Source organism: Heterodontus francisci, unplaced genomic scaffold (genome assembly GCF_036365525.1).
Source record: "Heterodontus francisci isolate sHetFra1 unplaced genomic scaffold, sHetFra1.hap1 HAP1_SCAFFOLD_59, whole genome shotgun sequence".
Classification (NCBI taxonomy): domain Eukaryota; kingdom Metazoa; phylum Chordata; class Chondrichthyes; order Heterodontiformes; family Heterodontidae; genus Heterodontus; species Heterodontus francisci.
Window position 1 is genome coordinate 6,658,538 of NW_027140758.1, and position 19,522 is coordinate 6,678,059.

The following is a 19,522-nucleotide window of genomic DNA, read 5'->3' on the forward strand; positions in this document are numbered from 1 at the left end:
GAAAAAAGAAAATAATTTTGAGCAGAGATCTGGATTTTCTAGTGCACAGATCTCTAAAGTTACTGCAGCAATGCTGTGAAGTGATAGTTGGAGCAAATAGAGGGTTGGGCTGCATTCAGAGGACAATTGAGTATAAAATGAGGCATATTCTTTCATGGGATGTGAGCGACACGGGCAAGGCCAGAATTTGTTACCCATCCCTAATTGTCCTTGACAAGGTGGCGGTGAGCTCCCTTCTTGAATTGCTGCACTCCATGTGGTGTAGGTACACCCACAGTGCTGTTAGGAAGGGAGATCCAGGATTTTGACCAAACATCAGTGAATGAACAGCGATATATTTGCAGATCAGATGGTGTGTGACTTGGAGGGGAGCTTGCACATGGTGGTGTTTCCATGCATCTGCAGCCCTTGTCCTTCAAGGTGGTGGAGGTCTTCGGTTTGGAAGGTGCTGTCTGCGGAGCCTTGGTGAGTTGCAGCAGTGCATCTGGTAGATGGTACACACTACTGCCACTGTGTGTCAGTGATGAAGGGAGTGAATGTTTAAGGTGGTGAAGGGGGTGACAATCAAGGTGGCTGCTTTGTCCTGAACAGTGTCGAGTTTCTAGAGTATTGTTGGTGCTGCACTCATCCTGGTTTGTGCCTTGTAGATGGTTGACAAGTTTTGGAGAGTCAAAAATCACAAAATTATTGCAGTGCAGAAGGAGGCCATTCGGCCCATTGTGTCTGCATAGAATCATAGAACATAGAAAGTTTACAGCACAGGCAGGCCAAAAAACGAGCCACCCAGCTGAATCCCATTGTCCAGCATTTGGACCGTAGCCCTGCAGGTTCAGGTACTTGAGGTGCACATCCAGACTCCTTTTAAATGAGTTGAGGGTTTCTGCCTCAGCTACCCTTACAGGCAGTGAGTTCCAGACTCCCACAGCCATCTGGGTGAAAAAAACCTTTCCTCATCTCCCCTCTAATTGTTCAACGCATCACTTTAAATCTATGCCCCCTAGTCACTGACCTCCCTACTAAGGTAAATAGACCCTTCCCATCCATTCTATCCAGACCCCTCACAATTTTGTACATTTCAATCAAATCTCCCCTCAGCCTCTTCTATTCCAAGGAGAACAACCCCAGTCTATCCAATCTTTCCTCATAGCTGCATTTTTCCAGTCCTGGCAACATCCTTGTAAATCTCCTCTGTAACCTCTCAAGTGCAATTACATCCTTTCTGGAATGAGGTGACCAGAACTGCACACAGAACTCAAGTTGTGGCCTAACTAATGATTGATACAGTTCCAGCATAACCTCCCTGCTCTTATATTCTGTACATCGGCTAATAAAGGAAAGGATTCCATAAGCCTTCTCAACCAACTTATCAACCTGTCCTGCTACTTTCAGGGATTTGTGGACATTCACTTCAAGGTCCCTCACTTCCTCTACACCTCTCAGCATTCACCCATTAATTGTGTATTCCTTTGCTGTGTTTGACCTCACCAAAGGCATCACCTCACACTTCTCCAAGTTGAGTTCCATTTGCCACTTTTCTGCCCACCTGACCAGTCCATTTCTCCAGCTCTCCTAATGAGCATTTCACCACGTGCCTTGAGCTGAGTTACTCATCACAGAATTCCCACTATCTGATTTACTCTTGTAGCCAGAGTAATTATATGAATGGTCCAGTTAAGATTTCGTCAATGGTAACCCCCAGGATGTTGATGGTGGGGGGATTCAGCGATGGTAATGCTGTTGATCGTCAAAGGGAGATGGTTACATTCTCTCTTGTTGGAGATGGTCATTGCCTGGTACTTATGTGGTGTGAATGTTACTTGCCACTTAGCAGCCCAAGTCTGAATGTTGTCCAGGTCTTGCTGCTTCTGGACACGGACTCCTTCAGTATCTGAGATGTCCCGAATTTGTCCTTTTATGAAACCTTGGTCAGGACTCACTTGGAATATTGTATCCAGTCTTGGTCTCCTCACATGATGGGTGATATTGAGGCTTTGGAAAGGGTACAGAGGAGAGACATTCGACGAATTCCCAGTATAAGACATCTTGGTTATCAAGTTAGACTAAAAGAGTTGGGACCCTACACGTTAGAGAAACCTAGACTGAGGGGTGATCCGATTGAGGTTCATAAATAATGAAGGGTCCAATTTTGCATGGGAGAGGAGTCATAACTTTATATTGGAAAAGGCCAGATGGCACCCGGATCACATTAAATTTCATTTTCAGTGGTGGGTCAATGTGCCAGGATGGCCGAGTGGTTCAGGCGTTGGACTTAAGATCCAATAGACATGTGTCTGCGTGGGTTCAAACCCCACTCCTGGTATCTGTGCTTACGAAATGTTGCTTATTCTTTCCCTGACTTTTGCCTTGCACCATCATCTCTTCTGTCATTTAATCACTCTTGCCTTCCAACTGATCACAGCTTCCTATTATTTGATCTGCCCCAGCACCGTTCCTTGGCTCTGCGCTTGCTTATAAACTGGTAAATCTTTAACTTAATCTCCTCTGTACCCTGACAATGACCTTCTCATCCTTCCTGGATTGTGCTTCCTCACAGGATCCGCTGCCTGTCCGACTCCCCTCCAGGTAACTGAAGGCCCTGAGCCTTGGTCTCGCTTTATACGCTAGCTGGTAGTTGATTCCTTGCAGGTCTGCCACCGCTCAGGAGAAGCTCAAGACCCAGATCAAGCAAAGTATCAAGAGGAATGTGAACAAAGGCTCCCTGGTGCAGAGCAAGGGACAGGGCGCCTCCGGCTCCTTCAAAATCAGCAAGAAGGAAAACCCAGGGAAAAGTGGGAAAGAAGGTGAAGAAACCAGCAGCCAAGAAATCTTTAGTGAAGAAACCAGCAGACAAGAAATCTTCAGTGAAGAAACCAGCAGACAATAAATCTTTAGTGAAGAAACCAGCAGACAAGAAAGTGACAACAAAGAAAGTAACAGCCAAGAAAACGAGCAGCAAGGCGGCGGCAACGCCAAATAAGGCGGTGAAGAAAGCAGTGCTTCAGAAAAAGTCTCCTGCGAAGAAGGTCAAAAAAGGCAAGAGTGCGGCGGGCGGAAAGGTGCTGAAGAAAGTGCAGACATGGAAGAGCAAGGTCAAGCCGAAAGCAGCGAAGTCTCAGAAAGCAGGGTCTGGAAATAAGTGAAAGCGCGGGAAACTTGTAAACATCTGAACACAAAGGCTCTTCTCAGAGCCACCCACATCTCTCAGGAAAGAGCTGATCCCCTGATCAAATGATCCCTGTCCCGGCCCCGCCTGCAGATTCCACATGGAAATGATTTGGATTAAATCCAGGATCCCTGGTGACTCCCCTCCACCCAGCCCTTTCCCCACTCTCTGTAATAAAACAGAGGGATATCCGGCCCTCACTCTAACTGGGGATGTGTTCGGTGCAGTCTCAGTTCACAAATTCAGGGGGAGAGTTTGTAAGACAGTAACACTGGCGGAGAAACCCCACCTCACAACTCAAACCCCAATACATGAGTTTCTCCAATTCAGCTGGAGTCGGGTGACAACAGGAGCTGGGATAGGCTGTGATCGGGAATGTTAGGAATGGATTTGTTCAGGGAGGAATGTACCTGGAATCTCCGAATATAATAGTTCCTTATTTCCCCAGATGACACATTCTGCAGTGAGAGTGAAAAGTCTCTTCACTGCTTCACATTTACTAATTGTTTGGTTCTGGATGAATAATGAGTCAGAGAGTAATGACAGGATCTGAAGCTTCTCTCACACCAGCCCTTGAATGACTCAGTGTGAAGTGTCCAATGTGTGAAGGGTTTGTCAATCTGAACAGTTTCAGCTCAGTTCCTGGGGGCCTGGAATCCCCACAGTTTGACTCTGTCTCTGATTGGTCACCCGCTTCTCAATCCAATTCTTAACCAATAGGAGAATCACATATAAGTAAATAGAAGTTCTCATTGGCTTAGAATTTCCAATTGGAAAAAGCCCGGCAATTCCAGAGCAGGAAGGAATTGAAGTGATGGAAAATTTCAATTTTCAGGCAACAATTTTAAAACCTCTCATTTTATGTTCTGTTTTACTGTATTTACCGTCACAAAATCCTGACGCGATTTTAGGAATCGTTTTCATTTGTCAAACTGTTAACTGTAAGCGGCGGGAGGAAGGTCCGGTTCAGCAATTTAAAACGGGACAAATATCAGCTTCCACTCTGTAAAAGGAACAAATTGGCGACTAACCGCTTCTCACAGGCTTCTCGGGGACTGACAGAAACGAGCGGTTTCTGATCTTTTCTCCTGAAAGAGGCGGATAATGCTGCAGGGAGCAATGAACTGCCCTTCACTTTCTGGCTGCTAATACATCCCTGACTTTAAACAGTTCAAACAGCGACTGATGCTTCTGCCGGAAAATGAGCAGATTCACCAGAATGATCCCGGTCCATCATGGCCAAAGACATCCAGCTGGCCCGCCGCATCCGCGGGGAACGCACCTAAAACCCAGCTTCAGTAACAAGTGTAACAAGGGCTCTTTTTAGAGCCACCAAATCAGCAAAGGAAAGAGCTGCCATCTCTGTTCATCATCAAACCCATTAGATTGGAGGGGCGGCCACATGGTTTCTGTTTTGTCACATCACTTTCCCGAAAGGCCTGTCGGACTGAGAGCTGATCTGGAATTTAGAAAGCAGCATTACCGGAGACTCATTGCTGCTCAGCACAATCTCAACCCCGCTCCTGGGATCCGTTAGCTGGCATTTGGGGAAAAGAAATGGATCGCAGTTTTATTTGGAAGGCATTAATGGAGCCGGGTCAGTTCACATGAGGGTTATTTACAAACATTACCCAATGAGTTCACTAATATTTGAATCCATTGGAGATTAGTACACAGGATATGTAAGGCAGCTCGGTCACTCTGACTGAAACCGCCAGTTCCCCGGGGTTGCAGACCCTGACACTGCGGGGAGAGAATCCCCGACTCTCTCCCGCCGCCGGGGGAAACAGACAGCTCTGTGTCCGGAGAATAGGGAGGGCCGGGGAGAAGGTACATATTAAAGCGCTGCAGTAGACTCAGCTCCTGTGTGTGCACAACTCGCACTGATTCCGTCCTCTGGGAACAGTGCGGTCTAAACAGATCAGGTTAGGAGAGAAACACACAGCCCGAGAATGGCCTCTTCCTTCCTGCATTTACTCTGTTCCGGGAGCAGATTCTCATTGAGAAGCGGCGCTCAGATCACCAGAGAGAAAAAAAAACACAATTCAAACTGTCCAAATGAAAAACAGAGAATTAACCCAGACACTTCCATTATTAAATTAATTCATCAGCTCCGAACCAGTTCCCGTTAATGTGCCGGGATAATCTCGGGATTTATCAAATCGAATGCAGCGGGATTTATTAAATTGTTGATTCTGACACCCTGTAGTTCACTTCTTCACTTAACTAGAGGGGGAGATGTGTGAGCAGAGAAACAGAGCGAAATCCAGAGAGGGAACTGAAAACACACCTGGACAGATGTGAAACAGGTCAATCCACTGTTCCAATAACTCCATCTCTGACTCCCTCCTGACAGTAACCAGCCCTTTCACAGAGACTGTGAGTGGCTCTGAAAAGAGCCTTTGGTTTATTAGATGACATTTTGGCCGCTTTACTTTTTCTGGGAGCTCTTGAGTGCTGGTTTTCTTGGGCAGCAGCACGGCCTGGATATTAGGCAGCACCCCGCCCTGAGCGATGGTCACTCCTCCCAGCAGCTTGTTGAGCTCCTCGTCGTTGCGGACGGCCAGCTGCAGGTGTCTGGGGATGATGCGGGTCTTCTTGTTGTCACGGGCCGCGTTACCGGCCAGCTCGAGGATTTCAGCGGTCAGATACTCGAGCACAGCAGCCAGATCGACCGGGGCTCCGGCACCCACACGCTCAGCATAGTTACCCTTTCTCAGGAGCCTGTGAACACGGCCCACCGGGAACTGCAGTCCAGCCCGGGAGGAGTGAGACTTGGCCTTGGCCCGAGCTTTCCCGCTGGTCTTTCCTCTTCCAGACATTTCCACAATCTCACAAATACTTTCACAAAGAATGAATAATTTCCTTAGCATTGATAGTGCATCGCCGGCAGTCAGGATGGTCGAGCGGTCTGAAGTGCTGCGTTCAGGTTGCAGTCTCCAGTCGAGGCGTGGGATCGAATCCCACTTCTGACAAGTTGTGTTTTGACTGAACTGGAGGCGTTTGGGAGCAGCGGCAAAAAGCAAAGAAAAAGCAGGAAAGAACATGGACAAACAAAATAACAATGGACCCAAAGATGTTGCATTAAAACATCAGAGTAAGAGGCAACTAAACAAACAGCAGGGCACACAAAAGATCAAAAATGTAACCTTTGTATCGGGGTGGAAGATGTTGCCAATATCCTTAATGAATACTTTACTGTTTTCCCGAATGAGAGGGTGATGCAGATATTGTTATTAAGGAGGAGGAGTGTGAAGTATTGGACGTGATAACTTAAGGAGAGAGGAAGTCTTAATGGGATGAGCATCCTTGAATGTGGATAATTCATCAGGACCAGATGAAATGTACCCCAGGCTGTTTAAAGAAGCCAGGGAAGAAATAGTGGAACAAAAACAAGAAATGCCGGATTCACTCAGCAGGTCTGGCAGCATCTGTGGAAAGAGAAGCAGAGTTAACGTTTCTGGTCAGTGACCCTTCTTCGGAACTCCGAAGTTCCGAAGAAGGGTCACTGACCCGAAACGTTAACTCTGCTTCTCTTTCCACAGATGCTGCCAGACCTGCTGAGTGAATCCGGCATTTCTTGTTTTTGTTTCAGATTTCCAGCATCCGCAGTATTTTGCTTTTAAGAAACAGTGGAAGGTCTGACCATCATTTTCCAATCCCTCACTGGATACAGGTGTGGTGCCAGAGGATTGGAGGTCTTGTAACGTTGCAATAAAAGCAAAATACGAGGCAGATCAAGCATGGCTGATCCTTTCGAGTAGAGAAACAGGGCTGAATTCCCTGAACCAGTGCTGCAGCTTTCAGAATCGAAGGAGCCTATACACACCTGATGGGTTCCACTTAAACAAAAGAGCTGGAGGTGTTGACGGTCAGAACAGATAAAATGTGGAGGAGTGTTTGAAGCAGATTCTGTGTGGTTACTGTCGTTGTACTATGGAGTTATTTCACGGAGGTGATTCTGAATGTAATGGATCAACGTGGACCTGTCCAAGGCAAAGGTTCTAAGCTTCCCTGTGGTCCAGCCTGGTTGAATGGAACTGAAGCAAACAAATCATCCGGAAGAGGAAAAGATATGTAAGGCCATGAAAGCACAGAATTCAGATGGATGCAATACCAGATGGTATGGCAAGAGTGTAAAACAGCAACAGACTGGTGAATAAAACTTTCCCATTGAATGAGACAAGAGAAAAGAAGGGTAATAATAGTGTCAGGTGAGTTGTGACACTATTCACATTCCACCTTGATCTGAATAGGACTGTTGAAGGGAATGATTGAGAAGAATAGAGGAGAAATGAAAAGAAAGGAGAAATAAACAAAAGATCTTTTGATTTTAGAATGCTTGTTTTTGGAAATGACAGACTGTAAAGTGTGTGTGTCAGAAGATATAGAGCGAAGTTGGGTGTGACAAGATCACAGGAAAGTTGTGCCCTGAGAAAAGGTGTGTGTTGACAGGAAAGCTGCTCTCTTTTGCACAATATGTATTTTATTCATATAATTTGTGCAATTACATTGCAAAGCAGTTCAAATTTAATATTACATAAGGTACAATACAGATCAGTTTCCTTCAATAATGTACATGATGTATCTCACTATCCCTGCCTGCACAGGTTATATTTACAGTATTTACATTACACATCAAACATTCTCTGGTGCAAACAGCCCGAGGGGTTTTACACAGGTTCCAGCCCCTCACTGTACTATGGCCTACTAGGGCCTCAGACTGCAGCCTTTCCCCATTGAGTCTCCATGGTGGCTTCCCCAAGCTTTAATGCCGTCCCACAGCACATAGTCTTGGACGTTGCAATGTGCCATTCTGCAACACTCGGTCATGGACAGCTCTTTGCACTGGAATACCTGTCCCACGGCCGGGCTCGTTCTCAATAGAGATCATTTCAAATGAGCATTTCCTAAATCCGTGCTTTCTCTCTCGCAATAAAGAGAACAGGATGTCTGGCAGATTCAGTGTGAGACGATAACACTGCCGGGTAAAGGCCGCTTTCCAACTCCAATCTTAACACAGGAGATTCCCCAAACAGCTGCAGTAAGGTGTTTGTAAACTGCAGGAAGCGGATGTGTGAGGAAATGGTGATGTTACTGAGGAGGTTTCTTAGAAAAGAATGGACTGTGTTTAGGTGGGAATATTACTGAGTGTTAATTGCATCGGGACCATATTTAAAAGCTCCGGCTTTCTGGAAAGCCTTGACTATGAAGGCCGAGTCTGGAAGGGTTTGTGTGGAGAGCTGGGTTTTGGTTCTGCTGTTAATAAAGTGTTTGAAATTGGCAGCCCGGAGGAAACTGGAGGTGGAGCTGAAAGATGAGGGGCCGTTCTCTCTCTGTCTGTCACTCTGGGTGTCTCCTCCATCTAGCTCTCTGTTTAATCTTCACTCTTGTCTCCTTCCCTCCCTGCTCTCACTCTGCCTTTCTCAGCTATGTCCAGGTGGCCTGTATAAAAAGGAGCCTGACAGAATCAGTCTCTTTTATTGTGCACTGATTTGAGGAAAGAATCAACATGTCTGCCAGTAAACAAGAGTATGCTCCAGGCTGGCAGCATGTTAGAATCCATGAGGAAAGGCATCATCACCCTCATCGACAAGCAGAAGGGGGAGAGGACAGAAATCAGAAATTGGTGGCCCAATTTCTGCTTAATGCTGACTACAAGATTCTGTCAAAAGACATAGCCAGTCGATTCAAGTCTGCTCTGGAGTTGGTGATTCACCCTGATCAGACCTATACTATACCAGGCAGGACAATCTCTGATAGCTTTGCGCTACTCAGGGATATGATCACCTATGTACGGGACAGGAGGGTGGACACCTGCCTCATCAGCCTGGACCAGGAGAAGGCTTTTGACAGGATATCGCACACTAACATGATGGATGTGCATTCCAAAATGGGGTTTGGGGAGGGAATCTGCAATTGGATCAAACTACTCTACACAAACATCAGTAGTGCAGTCTCAATCAATGGGTGGGAATCAGAAAGTTTCCCGATCCAATCTGGAGTCAGACAGGGCTGTCCTCTCTCCCCTGTCTTGTTTGTTTGCAGTATTGAACCCTTTGCTGAGTCTATTAGGAAGAATGCGAGCATCAGAGGGGTGACAATTTCAGGCATCGGAGGCACTCAGGTTAAAACCTCCCTGTGCATGGATGACGTCGCCGTTTTATGCTCGGATCCACTGTCTGTGCGCAGAGTGATGAGCATCTGCGACCAGCTCGAACTGGCCTTGGGAGCCAATGTTAAACACGGCAAGAGCGAGGCCATGTTCTTTGGGAACTCGGCTGACCGATCCTTTGTCCCCTTCACCGTTCGGTCAGATTACCTGAAGGTGCTGGGGATATGGTTTGGAAGGGCTGAGACGTGCACCAAAACCTGGAAGCAGCGAGTAGCCAGGGTACAACAGAAGCTGAGCATGTGGGAGCAGCGATCTCTCTCCATTATGGGTAAGAACCCGGTCATCAGGTGCGAGGCGCTCACATTGCTGTCCGTGGTGCAGGTCTGGCCCATACCGCATTCCTGCGCTGTGGCGATCACCTGAGCCATTTTCCGCTTCATCTGGGGATCCAAAATGATCCGAGTCCGGAGGGACACGATGTTCAAACCTCTGGATAAGGGCGGGAAAAATGTACCCAACGTCGCCTTCATCCTTATGGCTACCTTTGTGTGCGGCTACATCAAGCTGTGTGTCGAGCCCCAGTTTGCAAACTTCAAGTGTCACTACGTGCTGTGGTTCTATCTGTCCCCAGTGTTGCAAAGGATGGGCCTGGTCATATTCCCGCGGAATGCTCCATCCAGTTGGACTGTGCCATACTGCCTATCCTTCATGGAAAAGTTTCTGTGGAAAAACACCTTTGACCACCAATCCATCAGGCAGTGGTCTGCACGGAATATCCTCAAGGCCCTACGGGAAAAGGAGATTGTGGATCCTGTCGGATGGTCCCCTGGCAGAATGCCTCATCACCAGAACTTTCAAACAAGCACCAAGATGTAGCCTGGCTGATGGTGAGAAGAGCCCTCCCTGTCAGATCCTTCCTGCACACCCGAAGTCTCACCCCATCCACACGCGGCCCTCGAGGTGGCTGTGGTGGAAAAGAGACGTTGCCCACCTCTTTCTGGAATGTGTCTTTGCAAAGCAGGTGTGGAAGAGATGCAGTGGTTTTTGTCGAGGTTCATCCCAAGCAGCTCTGTAGCACAGGAGTCTGTGCTCTATGGGCTGTTCCCAGGGACGCACACCGAGATAAACATCAACTGCTGCTGGAGGACTATTAATTCGTTGAAAGACGCTCTTTGGTCTGCCCGAAACTTGCTAGTCTTCCAGCACAAAGAGTTGTCCATGACCGAATGTTGCAGACTGGCACATTCCAAGGTCCAGGACTACGTGCTGAGGGACGCACTAAAACTTGGGGCAGCCGCAGCAAAGGCTCAATGTGGAAAGACCACAGTGTAAGGTCCCCTCACCAAGCTGAACGGAGGAGCTGGATCCATGGGAAACCACTCGAACTGTAGCCAGAAAATATTTGTTTGCTGTAAAATGTACATGGCATGACAATGAAATGGAAGGGTTGTGAGGCAACTCACTCCTGTATTGAAGGAAACTGATCTCCTTTGCACTCTTTGTATTGTTTGACTTGGTGCTTTTTGGAACTGTTTTGTAATGTATTTTTTTTTTACTGATTTTTATGAATAAAGTATATTTTGGAAATTAATAAAAGAAAGTCTGGCAGAGGTAAAGGAGGGAAAGGACTGGGCAAAGGCGGAGCAAAGCGGCACCGCAAAGTGCTTCCTGATAATATCCAGGGCATCACCAAACCAGCAATCCGCCGCCTGGCTCGCCGTGGCGGGATCAAGCGGATCTCGGGTTTGATCGATGAGGAGACTCGCGGGGTGTTGAAGGTTTTCCTGGAGAATGTGATCAGGGATGCGGTCACCTACACTGAACACGCCAAGCGCAAGACGGTCACTGCCATGGATGTGGTGTACGCTCTGAAACGGCAGGGCCGCACTCTCTGCGGATTCAGCGGCTGAACAACTCGACCCTTTCCAGCAAACACAACAAAGGCTCTTCTAAGAGCCACCCACCGCCTCACAGAGAGAGCAGTGACCTAGAAACGGGAGCTGGGATAGGCTGTTTAGAACTGTCTGGAATAAGTCTGTGCTGTGTTCGAGATACAAAACTAGAATCCCCAAATTTGACATTTCATTTGCAGCAAGGATGTGCAGTGGTTTTGATTTTCTAAACGGGCTGTGTAAACAGTGCCCGAGGCTCTACAGTTAGTTATTTCCCCAGTCCACATATACCCTCAGTGAAAAGCCACATCACTCCTCCAGAATCACTCATTGTTTTCATAGAATTTCAAAATGATTTCGCTGCAATGAGGGAATCCGGGAGTTTTGCAGCAGCCGTTAAATCGGACACTGGAACCAGACCCACTTGTGATGTTATTTCCCCCGAGACGGTGTTTCCTGCACTGAAACTGACAGGGTTTGTGAAACTGATCAGTTTCAGCTCATTCATTCAGGGACCTGGAATTCCCGCAGTTTGAGCCCGCGCTATCCAGAGCCCACTTCTGATTGGTCACCCTCTTCCCATTCGTTTGTCTTAACCAATTGCCGAGCCTCGAATTAGAAAATACAGCAAATCATTGGCTTAAATTGTCATCCTGGCAGAAAGGTTGAATTCAAAAAAGCCGCCAATTTCAGTGTTGGGCAGAATCGAATTACTCAACGAATCTCAATAACGAATTGGCAGCACATTTTATACTTTCCCCGATTTTCTTTTCCATCGATTGGGGTGCTAATTCACTCGGGTGCGTTTGCTAATACTAACTGCAATCCTCAGATCCATTTAACATTTCAGTAATCCTATTAAATACAAAAGGAATTTTATGATTGAATTTCCATTGGAAGATAGTGAATTAGCACCCCGATCGATGGAAAGGAAAATCGGGCAGAGGATAAAATGTGCTGCCAATTCGTTATTGTGATTTGTTTATATAACTGACCAGGACTGACTTCACCCGAACGCAGCTACTAGCTCCAACCCCACTGACCACTCTCCCCCCTCTGCAACTCGCTTTCTCCCCTCCTCCCGACTGGCGAAATTCCGCACTCTGGCTGTTCGCTCTCCGCACCCCCACCCCCCACCCTGTCCCAGCCCAGCCCACAGCTGCTAGCTCTGGCCGTGACACTCGCTCCCACATTTCTTCACCAGGCGCCACCTGTAGAAGCAGGAGGGCCGCAAGGAGTGACAGGGCGACGTAGGAGTGAGTGGCTGAGAGGAGGGAAGCGGCACGGCCTGGAGCGAGTGGCCAGAGAGTGGGGTGGTGCGAAGCGAGGAACAACTGGCCAGGGGAGTGGGGGGTGGGGGAGCAGCGAGGTCTGGAGCGAGCGGCTGAGGGGGGGAATCGTCGAGGCCTGGAGTGAGTTGCCGAGGGGGGAGAGCTACAGCTTCAAAATCTCCCATTCAGCCACTTCCTCCAGCCAAGTGGTGGGGGGATGGGGTGACTAGATACCCAATGACGCTTTCTCACGCATGCACGAAGATGGATTTGTTGCAGAAATGTGATGATGTTGGCGCTGCAAAATGCGCGAGTATCTGACCGCTGAAATCCTCGAGCTGGCCGGTAACGTGGCCCGGGACAACAGGAAGACCCGCATCATCCCCAGACACCTGCAGCTGGCCGTCCGCAACAACGAGGAGCTCATCAAGCTGCTGGGAGACGTGACCATCGCTCAGGGCGGGGTGCTGCCTAATATCCAGGCCTTGCTGCTGCCCAAGAAAACCAGCGCTCAGAGCTCCCAGAAAAAGTAAAGCAGCCAAAATGTCATCTAATAAACCAAAGGCTCTTTTCAGAGCCACCCACAGTCTCTGTGAAAGGGCAGGTTACTGTCAGGAGGGAGTCAGTGATGGAGTTATTGTAACAGTGGATTGACCTGTTGCACATCTGTCCAGCTGTGGTTTTTTAATTTGCTCTGTTTTTCTGCTCACACATCTCCCCCTCTAGTTAAGTGAAGAACTGAACTACAGGGTGTAGAATCAACAATTCCCAGGATCGGGGGTGAGATTGTGCTGAGCAGCAATGAGCCTCCAGTAATGCTGCTTTCGAAATTCCAGATCAGCTCTCAGTCCAACAGGCCTTTCGTATTTTAAATATCACAACAGAGCTGAGCGGGGGTGAGCGCAGCCTCAGCTGCACCGAGTCTCAGGGGCTCTCACGACCCCAATCAGAGCTGCCAGGCCTGGCGGACGTGCAGCAAGGACCCCGGGGGAGGGAGGGTGCACCATTAAAGTGATGGTGCAGCACCTCCCCCATCCTCGCCGCCACTTCCCGGTTTCTTCTCCCGTTTATCTCAACATTAAGAAGACGCTTTTGCTCTGGACTACACTGGTTATAAAGTAAGACCCAACTTTGTCTCTGAAAGTGATGAATAGCAGCAACAACAGCAGAATCCAACCCCTGCAGTTACATGTGAACTTGCTGATGTTGCAGCAGATTGAATGACTGAGTGAATCCCTTCCCACAAACATGGCAGGGGAACGGCCTCTCCCCAGAGTGAATGTGTTGGTGTTTCAGCAGATCATTACTGCTTTTCAAGCTCTTCTCACAGTCAGGACATTGAAAAGGTCTCTGATCAGTGTGAACAACTTGATGTTCAGTGAGGTTGGATGACTGAGTGAACCCCTTCCCACACACGGAGCAGGTGAATGATCTCTCCCCAGTGTGAACTCACTGGTGTTTCAGCAGGTTGACTCTGGCTGGGTTCAGTTCTACACTCACTGGTTCCTCTCTCTCTCCTCCCCTGAAGGTGCTGATTCTGACTGTATGTACGTGCTCTCTCCCCCTCCGACCCTCCCTGTCCAATGTAGTATCTCCCAGTTTTGGTGATGTGCTCTCCCTGACCTGTCTCCATTTCTCCTTCTTATACAGACTTGCCCTGACTGTCACTATTTCATAGAATCATACAGCACAGAAGGAGGCCAATCGGTCTTTTGTGCCTGTGCTGAATCTGTGAAAAAAATGATGCAATTAGTCCAACCCACTGCCTATTTCCCCATAGTCCTGGAGAAATTCACTTTTAAATATTTGTCCAATTCCTTTATGAAAGTTATAATTGAATCTGTTTCCAGCACCCTGTCAGACAATTCATTCCAAATCCGAATCAGTTACTGGGTAAAAAGATCTCTCCTCACCTCCCCTTGACATTTTTTGGCCAACAATCCCAGCTTCACCACCCTGTCCAGAGAACTGAAACCCCTCATCTCTGGTATCATTCTCGTAAATCTCCTCCGAACTGTCTCAAAAGCTTTGATGTCCTTTCTGAAACCTGGTGCCCAGAACAGGACACATTACTGCAGCTGAGATCGAGCCAGCGACGCCCACATCCCACGAACGGATAAAAAAACGCTCCCTGCCAAATCCCCAATTCTTATTCATTTAGAGACGATCCCTGCCCAATCCCCAATTCCTATCCATTTCCAGACGCTCTCTGACCAGTTGACCTTGCTGGCGGGCAGTTTCGGGACGCCTCACAGGGAAAAGCTTCACCGCCACCCGCAGGGACACAAACGGGATTGTTCCATCCTATTGTGGCTTTGACGCCCTGCTCCAGCTGTGTGCACCCGCTACGGGCGCGGTCTCCCTGCACTTTGTGAATATTCCGCTCCAGCTGCAGATGGAGCTCAGCCACTACCGCGCCTGCTCCTTATCAGAGACAAGGCAAATTCTGGAGCGCAGAGCATTCTGGGTACCACAACTGTCATTAATGCCAATCTCTGACATGATAATCAGGTTTTATTTCCTACATTTCATTTCCTGGTATGTTAGTGCGTGTTTTCTTTTGTACCTGTCAGTGCCTGGGAGGAGAGAGTCAGCTTCACTTTGTAGCCGTGAATTTCTGGTGTGAGAATGTGGGTTTTTACTCTGTATGTTTCAGTTTTTGGTTTGTGACTGTTTCTGCTATTGCTATGTGAGTTAACTTTGTGGAAAGAGATGCAGTGGTTTTTGTCGATGTTCATCCCAAGCAGCTCTGTAGCACAGGAGTCTGTGCTCTCCGGGCTATTCCCAGGGACGCACACCGAGACAAACATCAACTTCTGCTGGAGGACTATCAATTCGGTGAAAGACGCCCTTTGGTCTGCCCGAAACTTGCTGGTCTTCCAGCGAAAAGAGTTGTCCATCACCGAATGTTGCAGACTGGCACATTCCAAGGTCCAGGACTATGTGCTGATGGACGCACAAAAGCTTGGGGCAGCCGCAGCAAAGGCTCAATGGGGAAAGACCACAGTGTAAGGTCCCCCCACCAAGCTGAACTGAGGGGCTGGATCCATGGGAAACCCCTCGAACTGTATCGGAGAAATTTTGTGTGCTGTAAATGTAAAAATGTATATGGCATGACAATGAAATGGAAGGGTTGTGAGGCAACCCATGATTGTACAGAAGGTAACTGATCACCTTTGCACTGTTTGTATTCTTTGACTTGATGCTGTTTTAAACTGTTTGGGAATGTAATTTTTACAGATTTTTATGAATATAGTATATTTTGGAAATAAAAAAAATGTGAGTTTCACCACATATCTGTCAACAACATTATGTGAACATCAGCTTTTGTCCAGAGCTATCAGTTTCTGATATAGAGTCATAGAGTTATACAGCACAGAAACAGGCCCTTCATCCCATTGTGTCTGTGCTGGCCATCAAGCACCTAACTATTCTAATCCCATTTTCCAGTATTTGGCCCGTAGCCTTGTATGCTATAGCATTTCAAGTGCTCATCTAAATACTTCTTAAATGTTGTGAGGGTTCCGGCCTCTACCACCTCTTCAGGGAGTGCGTTCCAGATTCCAACCCCCCTCTGGGTAAAATTTTTTTCCTCAAATCCCATCTAAACCTCCTGCCCCTTACCTTAAATCTATGCCACCTGGTTATTGACCCCTCCGCTAAGGTAAAATGTTTCTTCCTATCTAACCCATCAATGCCCCTCATAATTTTGTAAACCTCAATCTTATCTCCCCTCAGCCTTCTCTGCTCTAAGGAAAACAACCCTCGCCTTTTCAGTCTCTCTTCATAGCTGAAATGCTCCAGCCCAGGCAACATCCTGGTGACTCTCTTCTGCACCCTCTCCAGTGCAATCACATCCTTCCTATAGTGTGGTGCCCAGAACAGTACACAGTACTCCAGCTGTGGCCTAACTAGCATTTTATACAGCTCCGTCATAACCTCCCTGCTCTTATATTCTCTGCCTCGGACGATCTATATTGGCCTGTAATCTAAGGCTTTCCTCCTCACTATTTACGACACCACAAATTTTCGTGTCATGTGTGAGAAAGGGTTTGATTCTATCCCTATCAGTATCCGTTACATGCATGTGTTTTTAATCTGCACCCCCTCTATTTTATTCTCTGTACTTGTCAGCCTCTTGTAGGTGAGTCTGTGTTTTGCTCTTTATCACTCAGTCTTCGAAGTATGAGCCTGGGTTTGGACCTAATTGTCTTTGTACCTTGCAGTATGGATATTGAAGAGAGGTTTTTACACATTAACTGCCAAATCCTGATAAGTGATTTTTGGGTTTCACACAGTATCTGTCAGTTTCTTGTCTAGGACTGTTGGTTTTACTCTGTCCCTGGCATTTGCTGGTTTGTTAGTGTGGGGTTTACACTGTACCTGTCAGTTTCTCAGATGTGAGTGTTGGTTTCACTTTGTATAGAATCATAGATCACAGAATACTTACAGCACAAAAGGAGGTTTCAGCTCATCGTGCTTGTGCTGCCTCTCTGCACAAGCAACTCAGCTCATGCCACATCCTCATGTATTCAATGAAAACCTGATTTTTTTTTTCCCTTCAGATAATTATCATATATCCTTTTGAAAGCTATGGTTGAATCTTCCTCCGTCACACTCTCAGGCAGTACATATCAGATCTTAACCATTTGCTGCATAAAAAAGGTTTTTCCTCATGTTGCCTTTGGTTCTTTTCCCATTCACCTTAAATCGGTGTCCTCTGCTTACTCAGCCATGAGTAATATTTCCCATTGCTTTCTCAGCACTGATGGATTGTGAGGTGGGAGACAGCCAGAAGTCCCACTGAGCCGCACTGACTCCCAGCTGAAAAAGAAATGAGATAAAGTTCAATCTTTCACAGCGAGATGCTGCAGAGAGTTAAGAGTCCCGAATGAAAGAGAGCGTTTCTCATACTGTTGTTGAATTTCATTTCTAACACTCCTTGTACTCTCTGCTAATGAAGCCTAAAAAATGGAAAAACTAAATGGCGCTCAAACTCACAACCCTGAGATTAAAAGTCCCATGATCGACAGACTGAACTGAATATGTCACTTCTACTGTACCTCTGTTTGGATGGAGGCAACTGTATGCAAGGGCAGCTTTCAAATCCTCCCATGGGTCCACACGTCAGACTAAGTTCCATGTTGTAAACTGAAGCAAAGGAAATCTGCTCACTTCCAAAACTATCAGCAAATTGAAGCTGATTAGATCAACATCATCAGAGGTCAGAACTACCTGGTGAAAGAAGACACCCTGAAGAAGAATTCACAATTATTCAAAGGCATCGACAAAGTGAAAAACAAGAAAATCAATGAGTCAATCCAAGCTAAACAGAAACACTGAAGAATTCCATTCCAGACCAGAACACAATTAGAGGCATTTTTTGTATTCAAAGCTGGGCATTAGTATTTAATAGTTGATATATAATTTTGAATATATTTGAATTTCTTTATTCATTTGGCACTGCTGAACATGAAGCAGTCTTAAATCATTTAATTTTTGTAAAATCTGACTTACCAGATTAAAATATTAGATCAAGGGAGAAATTTCAAAGATTACTGGACCAGTAATCCAGAGGCCTGGACTCAAGATCCAGTGACAGCCAGGACGTCAAGGCGGGAAACACTCCGCACTAGTCTGCAGTGAGCGATTCCATCGAAGGTAGAGCACAATCTCTTTAATATAAGAATGTATATTTTATAATAATTAATCACTCAAGACCTTCCTGGTCTCTGCATCTCAGCTGCTCTCTGGATAAGCTTGCAGAAAGTATTTCAACCTGTAAAGCAGGAGTCTAGGGAATGTATAATGATATTTTCTAGCCTTCGGGCAATATTTTAATCAATACAGTGTGGGACAACCTGTCTGGGCACAACTCCATGACTTTCTCTTTAACTAGTGACCTCACAATCACTAAAGTCAATGGTAACAATCTTCAGCTCATCACCTCCGGTACGTAGCTCTAATCTTAATGCACATTTAAACAACCTTTCAAGTCCAGTTACAGTTTTTGTTGCCTTACCTGCACAAGCTTAAAAAGTGAAAAACGGAAGCAAGTTTAACTGAACATTCTGGTGGTCAGTTCGGGCACGGGAAAATGAAAGGACTCGGACCAGGTCAGATGTGGTGCTGTCAGGCTTGGGTCGGGTTTCATTTGCTGACCCGAGCAGGCCTTTAGTTACTGTTGCAACCTTATATTCCCACTTGACAATCTGTATATTTTGTTCATTTCAATTTTGTCGACAAGCTCTTTGAATCCAGTTCCCCGGTCCTCAAGCAGGCTCAGTTTGGAAATCGATTCCGCTTTCTGGAAGGCTGAAAGCAATCGATGACCTTAAACTAAAAATGGCAACAGAGAAGGGGTCATCTGGGATTTGAACCCAGGACCTCTCACATATTAATCACTTATATACCCAAAGCGAGAATCACACCCCAAGAGCCACCGTTGGCATGGTTTTTATTCGCTCCTGTGGAATTTCACTGGCACCCACAGCCGATCATGCATTTTTTTCAGATCAAAACAATATCCTACAAAGCTGAAATAAAAACAGAAAGTGCTGGAAATACTCAGCACCTCTGACAGCATCTGTGGAGAGAGAAAAGAGTTAACATTTCAGGGTTTTCACCTTTTGTTTGAGCCATCTTTTCAGACTGCTTCTGTCCATCCAATCTCACTTTTTACTCTATCCACATTCTAAGGGTGGTGCAGTGGTGAGCACTGAAGCTTCACAACTTCAATGACCCCGATTCAGTTCTGTATACTGCCTGTGTGGAGTTTGCAAGTTGTTTATGTGGGCTTCCACAAGGTACTCTGGTTTCCTCCCACAACGAAAGACTTGTGGGTTGATAGATAAATTGACTGTTGTAAATTGGCCCCAGGGTAGGTGATAGGAGAAATGTGGGGATGTGGTAGGGAATTCTGGGTCAACATAGGATTAGTATAAATGGGTGGTTGATGGTCAGTGCAGACTCAGTGGGCCAAAGGGCCTATATCAGTGCTGTATATCTCTATAACCATTCTCTAAGCAAATGCATTTTTCATGAATTCCTCATTTCTTTTATTAATGACAATTTTATATTT

The 19,522-nt window shown here is 46.7% G+C and overlaps 1 protein-coding gene and 1 non-coding gene across 2 annotated transcripts; one reads left to right on the forward strand and one right to left on the reverse strand.

Annotated features, from left to right (window-relative positions):
• The first annotated feature begins 2,237 nt into the window (after positions 1 to 2,237).
• On the forward strand, positions 2,238 to 2,320 carry trnal-uaa (transfer RNA leucine (anticodon UAA)). The gene has a single exon. It is a non-coding gene; the product is annotated as a tRNA-Leu (tRNA).
• A 3,308-nt stretch (positions 2,321 to 5,628) lies between these two features.
• On the reverse strand, positions 5,629 to 5,985 carry LOC137360587 (histone H2A-like; the record flags this gene model as incomplete). Its single annotated transcript, XM_068025979.1, has 1 exon — positions 5,629 to 5,985. A coding segment is annotated over exon 1 (357 nt), but the record flags the coding sequence as incomplete, so codon positions are not given.
• Between the last annotated feature and the right edge of the window lie 13,537 nt (positions 5,986 to 19,522).